Genomic DNA, 12,964 nt, shown 5'->3' with positions numbered 1-12,964 from the left:
TACTGTTGTAACTAATATTGAATTATGTTACCAGGGTATAATTATGCAGTATTGGGTGAGCGATGTGTCAGTTGCCTCAATTGCCATGCACAGTCAGGACAAATAGAAGAAATCTACTAAAGTTTGCATTTCAACCCAACTCATGTCACAGGCGAGACGCTATGACCTCTGTGTTCAACGGCCAGACTCCTCAGGCGAAGCGCTGGGGGATGCACTTTTCCACAAAATAACACCTGGACCTCTTTGGTGGGGACCTCTTTGGTGGGGACATAACAACTACAAATAAAGGTAAGAAAGCCTTCTAGCATGGAATTCTCCTTTAACCATGGCATGGAATTTGCCCTGTTCACTTAATTTCCATTTTTAATTGAAGTGATTGTGCTTTAGGTTTCTCCTACTCGGATGCACTTGGTTGTTAGGTTGATGACACCTTTTGACTTTCCTGTTTTCTCTCAGCTGTGGTGCACCTTCCATGAAAAGTCTCTAGTGAGGGGAGCGTGTGAGAAGACCCTTAGTGACCTCAAACTGGACTACCTGGACCTCTACCTGATACACTGGCCCATGGGTTTTAAGGTACAGTATGTTCAGCTGTTTATCCTGTCCTCGTCTGAGGAAAATAATCTGTGTTTACCTTTAGAAATTCTTGTCATTCTCCCTTTTCACACATCGCATTTTAGGACTTGGCCTTTTCAGTCTTAACAATTTATTTAGCTTTAATCCAACCATGAGTTCCTGACGAAGGCCTATTCATAGTCTGGATTTTCGGTGGTGAGGTGACCACCGCTCCGGTGGTGAGCTGACCACCGGAGCTGTAATAACGTTGAGCGGTGGTGAGTAAAAACAGAGAGAAGGGCTGGAGCGGTGGCGGTGGTTTGCTCTTCACCGCGGCTCGTGACGTCATGTTGTAGTTCGGTGGTCACCCCACCACCGAAAAGCCAGACTATGTATGAGCCTTTACCCCTCCCATGCCTAGTATATTACTGTACGTGTATCCAAGACTGTTCCTTCTCTTTTGTTCTTCAGGCTGGCAGTGAACTCTTCCCTCTCGACAGTGAAGGAGAAACCATTAGTGACAATACCTCCTTCGTAGACACATGGGAGGTGAGTGGGAAAGAATGACATAAGGCATCTTTGACATTAGAGAGGAACCACTTACACCCTATACCTTTTGTCTCTACACCAAATCTCTTTGCTGAAAATGGTGATCTACGTCAGGGGTTTTCAACTGAGTATGAACCAGGGACCACCACCCTGACTGAGAATCAACCTGGGGACCACCACCCTGACTGATAATTAACCTGGGGACCATTGTTGTGTTGGGAGGGGGGATATGGTCGTGGTGTAGGGGAAAGAAATTAACCTTCCATATTAAACTCATGTTGCTGTTCATTCTAACTTATTCTATGAGTAAGCAGACACTTGCGATTGATTATGGGATGGGCACAGTTCCTTGTAATGGTGACTCAACCAGGCAATCCGGTATGGTTTCCCTTGAGATTCTAACTCACTTTTCTGTGGAAGTTCTTGACATCCGACTTCCCAGTAACTGACAACATCGATGCGTCATAATTTGTCACCAGATCATTTACTGCATTGTTTCTCAACTTTCTCTAACCCTAACCCAATACAATAAATTCAAATACGAATGTTCACTTTCCTACATTACTAAATGCATGGTCAGGGACCACATGCAACACCTTCACCTTCACGGACCACCTGTTGAAAACCCATGATCTACGTGATCACAACCTTGTGGACTAATACGTAGAATACGTAGGGGATAGAGTGAGAATTCTTGTTGATAACACAGCCAAATTGCAACTCGTCATTGGAATGCATTCAAGGTCAACATTTAATATACCACTGTTATAAAAGCAATAATACACCCACATGACGGCATAATGGCTTTGGCACATAACCCGTCTTTATTTATCCTGGGTGAAAAAAATAATAAAGGCTGTTTTTTCAGGGATAATATGAGTGCTGACCAGTCCGTCTGCTCTGTGTGGTGAACTGCAGAAGGCACCCGGCAAACATGTCAAATACCGTACGGATGAAAATTGGCTACCATAAACGGAATCTCCATATGGTGTAGTTGAATCAATGTCTGAGGATACGCTGGAGTTTTATCTGGTGCAAATTAACCAAAACGCAGAGCAGAAAACAGTACATACTAGCTATCAACAGTTCACACAGTAATTGGTCTATTTGCCAGAGTTACAGGCGTTGAAGGTAGTGGTGGGCAGACTGATTCTTTTCACAGTAGCGGTTCCCTTGAGTTGAGCTAATTCACTGTAGCCTGTCTGAATGTCTTATCTTGTTCAAACATCAGGTTAAATTGGTGCTTACTCTTCCTTTTGTTAATTGGCATTTGGCATTTGGCCACTAGATGGCATTCTATTTCTACTGTTGCCCCAAATACTGTGTCTCATGCTTTTTATTTCTAGTGTTGCCCCAAATACTGTATCTCATGCTTTTTAAACCTTTTTTTTTCTTTTTCATTTTACAAATATGTTCATATGAATCAAATGTAATGAAACGATTGAATATATTCTGTATACTCATTTTATATATGCATGCCATGGCTGTGTCTAGTCAATGCAAAACTTTAAAAAAATATATAAATAATTATAGTTTGCCAATTCAGTATCACGTGAGGATATGATGTCGAGGCTTGAGGTTTGATGTTTTTTTTTCAGGGCATGGAGGAGCTGGTGGATGCTGGTTTGGTCAAGGCTATTGGTGTCTCCAACTTCAACAAGGAGCAGATTGAGGCCGTCCTCAATAAGCCAGGCCTCAAGTACAAGCCTGCCAACAACCAGGTACTGTACACCATGTTTGAGTGGGGAATTTGGTTTGCTTAAAACACAGGCTCACATTAAATAAAGGGTTCAGAAGATGTAGCCTGCAGTAGATTAATCAGGGTCATGGGTTAAAGGTGCGTCTATTACAGCTGCAGCGAGTTTGCAACAGGTGAGCTAGATGACAACGAGATTATTCAGAAATCGAATCCAAAGCGAAGTAGGCACAAAAAATCTACAGGTGCTGAACAAAAAACAAGCCCAAATTGATTAAATCAATTCATTACCAGCTGCATTATTATTATCTGTGGGTCTGCTGCTGACGTTATGCCACTTTTTAGCTGCGCTCCTCTGTTATGCTCAAATTAGTGACCCTAAAGAATTCTGAGGCAACATGGCTGGAGACGAGGCAGCCAATCAGACCTGCTCGACTAGCCATATATATACTCTAAGGTGGGAGTCCACTGTCCGCGAGTAGTCACTGAGACTCAAATGTGTTACTGTCTGTTAACCATTAAATCAGATAGTCTGCTGCCACGTTTTATCGGCGCTCCGCTGTTTTTTTTGCCCCCTCAATGTCGTAACTGTTCTATTAGTTGGCTCTGGGAATGCAATCATAGCTAATGGCTGGGAAGCTTAGGCACGTCACTGCGTGGCAGGCGAAATAGCCCATGCGAACTGTCTAATCGTAATACTTAGACACAAAACAACTATTGTCGAAGAACAATGTTGATGTAACTAAGAGATTTGCTGAGTGAGCTATATTTTATATACAGAGATTTATAGGAATAAGCAAAATAGTGAGCCGACATTTCCTCCTTCCGTGAGACTGTTTCTCTTCTCCTCATCTCCTGCGGACTAGAGGGAGATGAGATCACACTGTGGAGTGGGCGTGTAAGAGAATCAACATAAACAATTGATTGCTACAAAGGTACATTTCAAACCTAGCATCTGTCAAAACAACATCCAACATAGCGTTCTTGCATTTATTTTATAAATTTCCAAAATCCAACAAGAAAATGGCCACACTCTTTTACCAATAAGTGCAGATTCACACAATGGTATTTAGACCCCCTTCCGCCCGCTTCCAGTTTAATCGAAAATGACCGGGCTGGCAGATCGATGGCTGTTGGTTTGGAGCTAGTCAGAGCAGTGCCTCCCTCAGGGCTATACATCAATTAGCTGCTGCCATTGACCTTATACCCCGTTTCCAGATCCAGTCCACCCTTCACCATAAATGTCTTCTATGTCTGGCTACAGCTTTCTTATTGCATTACAGCATCCTCCTCAAGCCCTTTCAGTAGGAGGCTGCCTGTGCTTTGTGTCTCTGAGTCTGTGCTACACAGAGTTAGGGATAGTTGTAGAAAATAATAGATAATTTATTTTAGTTTTACATACATACAGTACATATATACTGTAGCGACATTATTGTTATTTTTTCCTTGGTAAGTTTGGTTACAAGGGAGACATCAAATAATTTAGTCAAGCTGAAATGGTTTGGTAACCCCTGGATTGCACTAGAATGCCATTTGTACTGCATAATACAACACATGAGAAGTTAAACCCAAAATAACTTAGGTGACCTTAGGTGAACGAATCCTGCTGCACATCATCCGAAAGTGCGCTTCGTACTGATGTTCTAAAAACCGCATTCTACTCAAAAAACGGGTTTCGCTTCGCTTCCAATCGCACTTGATTTCGATTCGGTGCAGGTGGGAATGCAATCTGTAGCAAATAATGGAAATTAAGCAAACTATGTGGCGGATAAGGAGCTGCACAGTTGGAGGCGGAGAAGGGATACTCATTTTACACAGTACAAAGATGTCCCGTTAGGTTACCATGTGACGTGGTCAAATAAGGAGACCGAAGCGCTCATCGAAATATGAGGACGAGCACACAGTGGTGGAAAATAACGAAGTACAATTACTTCGTTACTGTACTTAAGTACACATTTTGAGAATTTGTACTTTTATTTACTATTTTTATTTTTCTGTATTTTTACTTTTACTTCGTTACATTTACAAGTAAAAAATCGTACTTTTAATCCGCTACATTAAAATTGGACACCTTTCGTTACTCGCTACACATTTCCACGCGAAATATGCGCAATCTCCGCATTTTCCACATAAAGTTTATAAAGTCATCGCCTCACTCATTCGTTCACATTCACACAGAAGCATGGTGGTGCGGTGCGTTGAAAAAGCTGGACAAGAAGCGCCCGTCTCTCTCTTTCTCTCTCTCTCTGTCTCTCTCTGGTGCGGTGAATAAATAACAGCGAGCCGCGCTGTGTGTGTGTGTGTGTGTGTGTGTGTGTGTGTGTGTGTGTGTGTGTGTGTGTGTTTGTGCGTGTGCGTGTGTGTGTCTGACGTGCGCTGCATCTGCTGGTTATTGCAGTTCTGTTTTCGTCACATTATGTGACGAAAACAGAACTGCAATAACCAGCAGATGCAGCGCATGTGTATGGGACTCACATACACATCTTAACGTCAGGAATGTTACACGACTCACCCATCCAGGTGATTGCAATAATAATCACTGTAGGCCTAGTCTTTACCGTGCATTGCATGTCTGTCAAACGGGATGGTCGTTAAAGTTGATATCGGTTTCAACTTTATCCCCCAATAATGTAATACACATTTACATGCATCTCAATGGGAGACAGTTTGCCCTGCAAAGTGGAGTGGGTGGGGCTTAATTATAATGCGCGAATTCACGCAATTATAATGTCTGTTTTGCAAATTGCAATGGCTCTCCCCATTCTCCCCTAAATTACTGTGGACCCCAATCTGAAATATATTTCTGTGTGAGCTTGCTTGCACCCTGAGTTGTTTGTAATGATAATGAATGGCCAGTTTCGAGACGAGTGTTGAAATAAAGCCACTTTTGGACTTAATTTCTTTGTAGGCATTTTGAAAAGCATGTTGTACTTTTTACTTGTACTTTTTACTTGTACTTTGTAATTTTTACTTTTATACTTAAGTACATTTTTACACCGGGTACTTTTTGTACTTAAGTACATTTAATTTGAGGTACTTTTATACTTTTACTTAAGTAACTTTCTTAATGGGTACTTTGTACTTTTACTTAAGTAATTTTCAAGTAGAGAATCAGTACTTCTACTTAAGTAAAATATTTTTGTACTTTTTCCACCACTGCGAGCACATTGATCTATTGCTTAAGGAAACGCATAAAAACACTGCAGTGTACAGAATATTCTATCTGTCTGTCGTGCGTAAACATGGAGGGCTGTCACTGTGTGTGGGGATCCGAGTGGAGACTTTCTTCATATTGTTCTTCACATTTTGGATCATTTTGCGCTCCCGTCTCTGCAGTGCCTCGTTCATGTAGCCTGCCTAATAAGCCAGACTCAAATCACACTGTCGTGTGGTATTTGAGTCTGGAGATGCTGTGTATGGATCTTGTTTCACTGTACCAAAGCCCGATTAGCCACACCAGTTCTCTGGTGTAGGAAATGGGTGTACAATTGAGCCTCTCCAGACCGTAATCCACCGGCAGGCAATTTCTTTTTTGCCATCGGCTGATTCGGTCTGGCTTATTAGCCAGGCTATCCTTCATGTGCCCAAAAGAACAGTGGCTAGCACACACACACACACACACACACACACACACACACACAGTCCCCGACGACACACTGCATCCGTTACCCTCACTTTACGTCAAAAGTCCTAACTATTACTCGAAGTACACAGCCAGTGTGAAGGCAAACCGCAGCAAATTATAAAAATATGCAAGAATCGCAACTTCTCCACCCATTCGCATCGAGTACCGAAGTATTAGGTGAGAATGTGACCTTAATGTATGTGTCTTTTGTGTGTCCCCAGATTGAGTGCCACCCATACATGAATCAGGAAAAGTTGATCAACTACTGCCACTCGCAGGGCATCTCCGTGACAGCCTACAGCCCCCTGGGATCCCCCGACAGACCCTGGTGAGACTTAACGTTCTATTTTCACACATGTATACTCTCAAAGGATGTCGCGGTCAAATCTTATGAAAAGGTATGAATGCAGTCAGTTAATTGATGTTTCAATTACAGGGCCAAACCGGATGACCCTTCACTCCTGGAGGATCCCAACATTAAGGCCATTGCAGAAAAGCACAAGAAGACGTCCGCCCAGGTATTGCTGACCCTTTGTGACGTCAGACACAATGTGATGTTAGACACTGGCCTCGCTTGGTGCAACAATGTAGATTAGTTGACTAAGGTCGCCTTTATTTAATAAACAGTTAATGGGGCTCAAATAAGGCACTCATTGTACCATGCCTACATAATATAATGGCATGGATGTTTATTTTGTTTGCAAGATCATTCTTCACAGTTCACACCAAAAAAAAAAGCAAGGTAGATCATGAAACTTGAATTAGGCTCCTTACTTATGCTGCTTGATCACGTACGTACAGGGCTCGACAGTGCGACTAGGTACTTGTATTTGCGACTAAAAATATCACTGTGCGAGTTGTAAAATTCTATTTGTAGCACAGGTGCGACTACAGGATTTGACCATTCAATCGTGATAAAGACAAGTCTCTGTCTACAGCAAGTGCACATTCTATAGTCGTGGTTCTATACCTAAATTTATATTTCTGAACGGCGGTGTCGTTCGCCAAAAAGAGAAGAGCTACAAGCTAACAACGTTCATTTGAAGATCTGTCCCCTTTGCTCCCACCGCCCCTCCCCTCCCTGTGTTGCTGCTCCGTGCTCTTCCCTGTCAGCGGCAGACAGAAAAGAAGTCAGAGCGAACTCAACGGGATAGCATTAGCATGATAGCACAGATTCAGAAGGAATTGCTTGCAAAGTTTGTTTGTAATGTTCAAAGTTCAAACGTATCTTACTTTTAACCAAACGCGGGTGAAACAGCGTGCAGCCGTGCACGCACGCGCGCGCACACACATGGAGTGGACGGATTGATGTTTATCAAAAACAACCCTTGTTTAGCGTTTGCTTACAAAAGCGTGTGCCCAGCGTAAATGATAATGCGAATGACCGAACTGGCTGGATTACCGTATGAATATCAGTCAGTCAAATCCAAGGAGAATGTTACAATACTAATTCACTGAATCTAGTATGTCACACTAACATGATAGAACAGCAGGATAAAAACGGATAGCCTGTCTATCCATCCATGAGCAACATATTATCTATCTAGCTCTGGTCCATAGCTCTAATGTGTTGCACGTATTAGAGGTATGGAATGGAACAGAGCTACTATCGATCTATCTACAAAGTATTAGCCTAAAACAAATTGATTATATATATTATATGAAAACAAACATAACAATGATATGATGAATATCACTATTTTGTGATAATTGCTGAAAAGATAGTGATATAATATTTTGACATATTATTTCCACCCCTACCTCATATCACTTCATTAAAGAAAAATCACACCCATGTTAAGTGAGGGGCGCTCTTGTCATCATACATCAGATATCATCTCATACTGGCCAATCAGAATGCCTGTTGCCTGTGATTGATTAGCTGATTTGCTCGTTTACATATGACATACATTTTCCCTTCAATGTCAATGGCGTTTAATTTATGTCATATTTAGCAGAATTTTGACGAAATTTCTCTGTTGATCGTCAATGGCTCATTTTGAGATGTGTGGGGACAACGGCTGTATATAGGAGGGGCTAGCGCCCCTTAAAAATACATCATTTTTCATCGTGCTCCTAAAATAATTTGTGTGCTACTAGATTTTTCAACTTAGGCGCACACGTGCTACTTGGAAAAATGCTAAGCGTCGAGCCCTGCGTACGTATATTGGCATTATTCTTTACGCCATGCTATGCATTCTTATATGCATTTTTTTCCTGCTGGGTAAACGTGGGTCTATTAATAGGCTATGAGCTTTTTTCGTTAGCACATCATGTTTAATAATGTATACAAATTATATAGCGCTTTTCAAGGTACCCAAAGTCGCTTTACAGAACAGAAATAAATACAATTGTATTAAAAGGTTAAAAACTAGAAATCAAAATCAAAAGTGGACAAACAAGAACAGTGTGTGTGTGTGTGTGTGTGTGTGTGTGTGTGTGTGTGTGTGTGTGTGGGGGGGGGGGGGGGGGGTTATGTAGGGAAAGCCAGTCTGAAAAAGTGGGTTTTGAATGTGCTTTTTACAACATTTCGAAGGTGGGGGCAGCTCTGATGTGTGTTGGGAGTGAGTTCCACAGAGAAGGGGCGGCCACTGCGAAGGCCCTGTCTCCCCAAGTTCGTTTGTTGGACTTGTGGGGTTCCAGTTGGTTGGCAGTGCTTGACCTGAGGGAGCGGGAGTTAATCAAACTGCAACTACAGTAGTTTTCCTAGCATATGGGACATGTTCTGTGTTTGCATGCATCAGTGTGAGTTAGAACACACGGTTGTGTGCTGCATGCAAGATTGCATTGATTTGGCATCAGCCAGGCGAAGCTTTTTAGTTGTGAGATTTATTCTTGCTTCAGTCCATGCTGACTGCATGAACCCACATGGCTGTTGTGAGATACACAGGGGGACTCACTTCCTACATGTGGTTGACTCTCCCTAACTCCCTACTTCTCTCTCCCTGTTTCAGGTCCTGATCCGCTTCCAGATTCAGAGGAACGTGATCGTGATTCCCAAGTCCATCACACCACAGCGCATACAGGAGAACTTCCAGGTATCTGGGCTAAGTCTAGGCTCATTCAAATAGTTTTCCAGTGAGAGAATGTTGTATAGGTGAGTGGTTCAGACTTCTGACTAGAGCCTGAGCGATGTATCTGTTTGGCTGATATTTCGGCCCATACTTGGCTTTGTTGGTGACATCAGTATCTAACCTGGCATGGCCAGACTAATGCGTAGCATTTAAGCCTGTCCCCTAGCCCTGTTTTTAGGAATCGAGCTTCGGCAGGAATTTTCGAGCGTACGTCCATCGTTTTTAATACATTTTTAATAAAAAACCAAAACGTTTGAGCACCGATAGAACGTGCTTTTAACCAAGCTGCTATCGGTGAGGGGGAAAAAAAGACTTTAGAAGTCTCGTCTTGAAAATAGCTGATCTGCAAGCGCACGGCGCGTCTACTCGTAGATGCGACACGTTGTGAGCTTGCAGATCGGATATTTTCAGCATGATGCACGCATGACAACCAGCGCTTCCCTACGCAAAAATAAACAGTTTATGAAGAACTGTTTATTATAATATATATCCCATGCCTACAGTTAGGCCTCAAACACGTTTATCTAGCTACTAAGTGTATGGGACGGTCTGCTTGCATGTAGGCGATCTGCGTGAAAGAGCACTGTAGTTCTGTGCTGCTATTGCACGCATAGAAAGTGCATGTCCGAGAGATTACATATTACAGAACCTTGCAGGGCAGGCTGGACATTCTTACATATTTTCGCTGTAATTTCTTTTTTTTTATAACTAAAACGGAAATAAGTGCAACCCGAGTTCGAGTGCCAACTTAACAAGCGATTGTCCGAAACTTTGAACGTTCTTAGTAGATATTAGCCTGGAACTTCGTTGTGGAAGATTTATTTCCAATGGGCGGTTACAAACAGATTCCAACGTCACAGCAAAGCGTATATCTATTCTACGTCCGAGCATAGACATGGTAACGCCCCGCCTGCCTCTGATGACACTGCACGTCTTGCCCCAATGGTCTCACCAGACTGTCCTCCGAGACCCGAGATTACTCTGTAGTAGGAACTAATAGTACAAGAGAATGACAGCTTGGCACGCGCGACAGTAACTTGTAACTTTTATTTTTGTAGAAGAGGCAAACTAATTGTTTATGCCGTTTGCTTTGATTGAATGATTGATCACGTACGTTGTATGATTTGATTTGGGTGTGTTCTAAATTAAAGTGTTAGTGTTGATTATCGTGTATTAATCTAATTATAGTAAACTATTATACTGAAAAAAGATAAAGATCAAGGGAAAAGAGACCTTTTTACAATACAATAATGTTTCAAGTTTACACTACACATATCAAATAAACGGCATAAACAATATTAGTTTTACTCTTCTACAACACATAAAAGTTACTGTCGCGCGCGCCAAGCTGTCATTCTCTTGTATTATATCGTACGTATTTATTTCCCACCACGGAGTAACCTCGCAGCAGACTATCCAGCATATAGCTATCCACCTCGGAGGAAAGTCTGGTAAAGGCCGGCAGTGTCGGTAGGCCAATCGGAGGCAGGCGGGGCGTTACCAATACCATGTCTATGCTCGGAAGTAGAATAGATATATACGCGACAGCAAATAAGTCACTTTGAATATAGTGGGCTCTGATTGGTCACCCACAACTCTGGGTGAACTCTCCCCAGGGATTTCTTTCCCCTGTCATCACAGTATCTGCACTTACAGGTGTGCCTCGATTTTATTATTTTATTTTAAATGTTTTACCTTTTCATTTTAAAGCCAGACAATCTACAAGCTCTGTCTGATCGCAGCTTGTAGATCAGCTTTTTTATATATATATTTATTTTTTACACATTGATAACAAGATTTAGCCCTTTTTTTTAATCATCATTCTGACTTTTCACCTTGTGCCGCTAAAATCCTATGTATGTATGATCACCACAGGTGTTTGATTTTGAGCTGTCTGAGGAGGAAATGAAGACCGTATTAGGATTCAACAGGAACTGGAGAGTGTGTCCAATGCAATGGTGAGTTCAGTATTATAATTCAGGTTTTAATTAGCATTAGTGGAGTCAAAAGCACAGAACAGATTGCAGTGTTTAGGGCTGCAACTAACGATTATTTTCATAATTGGCCGATTAATTAGTTTATGGCGATGGGGGGGGGTGCAACAAAGCGTGAAATTTGATATATGTAGATAAAAGTTTTCTGCCCCACAGCGGTGATATGGCTTGTCAAGATATGACAATTTCTATTGTTTTTCGTCTTTGTTTCTTCACCATACAGGAGCACGAAACACAAGGACTTTCCTTTCAACGCTGAATTCTGAGATGGAAAGAGTTTTTCCACAGCTTCACAGTTGATGCTCTATTTTTGCCAGCATTGCTTCGTTATAAAACACACATGTATTCAGCAGGATGCACATGAAGTGCACAAAGACCCACACGCCGACTGCACTTGCAATACGAACTTTATTTATAGGTTCGTATTGCAAGTGCAGATGATGTCTTTGTGCACTTTACAATTAGGCATTTAGCAGACGCTCTTAATACAGAGCGACTTACATTAAGCAAAAACAAAAGCATGGCATACATCACATAATATAAAACGTAGTTATCATGAATCATGTATAAACTAAGAACGTAACTGTGGAGTATCTATGTAAACTATACATACTATATATTATACATGTGTACTATAAAGTACTATGACCAGGGCTCGACAGTGCGACTAGGTACTCGCATTTGCGACTAAAAATATCACTGTGCGAGTTGTAAAATTCAATTTGTAGCACAGGTGCGACTACAGGATTTGACCTTTCAATCGTGATAAAGACAAGTCTCTGTCTACAGCAAGTGTACATTCTATAGTCGTGGTTCTATACCTAAATTTATATTTCTGAACGGCGGTGTCGTTCGCCAAAAAGAGAAGAGCTACAAGCTAACAACGTTCATTTGAAGATATGTCCCCTTTGCTCCCACCGCACCTCCCCTCCCTGTGTTGCTGCTCCGTGCTCTTCCCTGTCAGACAGAAAATAAGTCAGAGCGAACTCAACGGGATAGCATTAGCATGATAGCACAGATTCAGAAGGAATTGCTTGGACTCCGACACGTTATTTGCAAAGTTTGTTTGTAATGTTCAAAGTTCAAACGTATCTTACTTTTAACCAAACGCGGGTGAAACAGCGTGCAGCCGTGCACGCACGCGCGCGCACACACATGGAGTGGACAGATTGATGTTTATCAAAAACAACCCTTGTTTAGCGTTTGCTTACAAAAGCGTGTGCCCAGCGTAAATGATAATGTGAATGACCGAACTGGCTGGATTACCGTATTAATATCAGTCAGTCAGTCAAAGCCAAGGAGAATGTTACAATACTAATTCACCATCGAGCAGCCTCTGCACTGTCTGAATGTCACACTAACATGATAGAACAGCAGGATAAAAACGGATAGCCTGTCTATCCATCCATGAGCAACATATTATCTATCTAGCTCTGGTCCATAGCTCTAATGTGTTGCACGTATTAGAGGTATG

General features: G+C 41.9%; 1 protein-coding gene across 1 annotated transcript; it reads left to right on the top strand.

Annotated features, from left to right (window-relative positions):
* The first annotated feature begins 268 nt into the window (after positions 1–268).
* LOC308311259 (aldo-keto reductase family 1 member B1-like) lies at positions 269–12,133 on the top strand. Its single transcript, XM_080757906.1, has 9 exons — positions 269–288; positions 457–573; positions 1,024–1,101; positions 2,700–2,822; positions 6,644–6,750; positions 6,859–6,940; positions 9,377–9,460; positions 11,372–11,454; positions 11,714–12,133. The coding sequence occupies exons 2-9, from the start codon at positions 562–564 to the stop codon at positions 11,754–11,756; spliced, it is 612 nt and encodes a 203-aa protein (XP_080614032.1). The 5' UTR covers positions 269–288; positions 457–561; the 3' UTR covers positions 11,757–12,133.
* Positions 12,134–12,964: the final 831 nt, after the last annotated feature.

This window comes from Protomyctophum bolini, assembly GCF_963924005.1.
Source record: "Protomyctophum bolini genome assembly, chromosome: 23".
In the NCBI taxonomy this organism is placed as follows: domain Eukaryota; kingdom Metazoa; phylum Chordata; class Actinopteri; order Myctophiformes; family Myctophidae; genus Protomyctophum; species Protomyctophum bolini.
The sequence above is the reverse complement of the archived record's forward strand: the minus strand, read 5'-3'. Positions and strand labels throughout refer to the sequence as shown.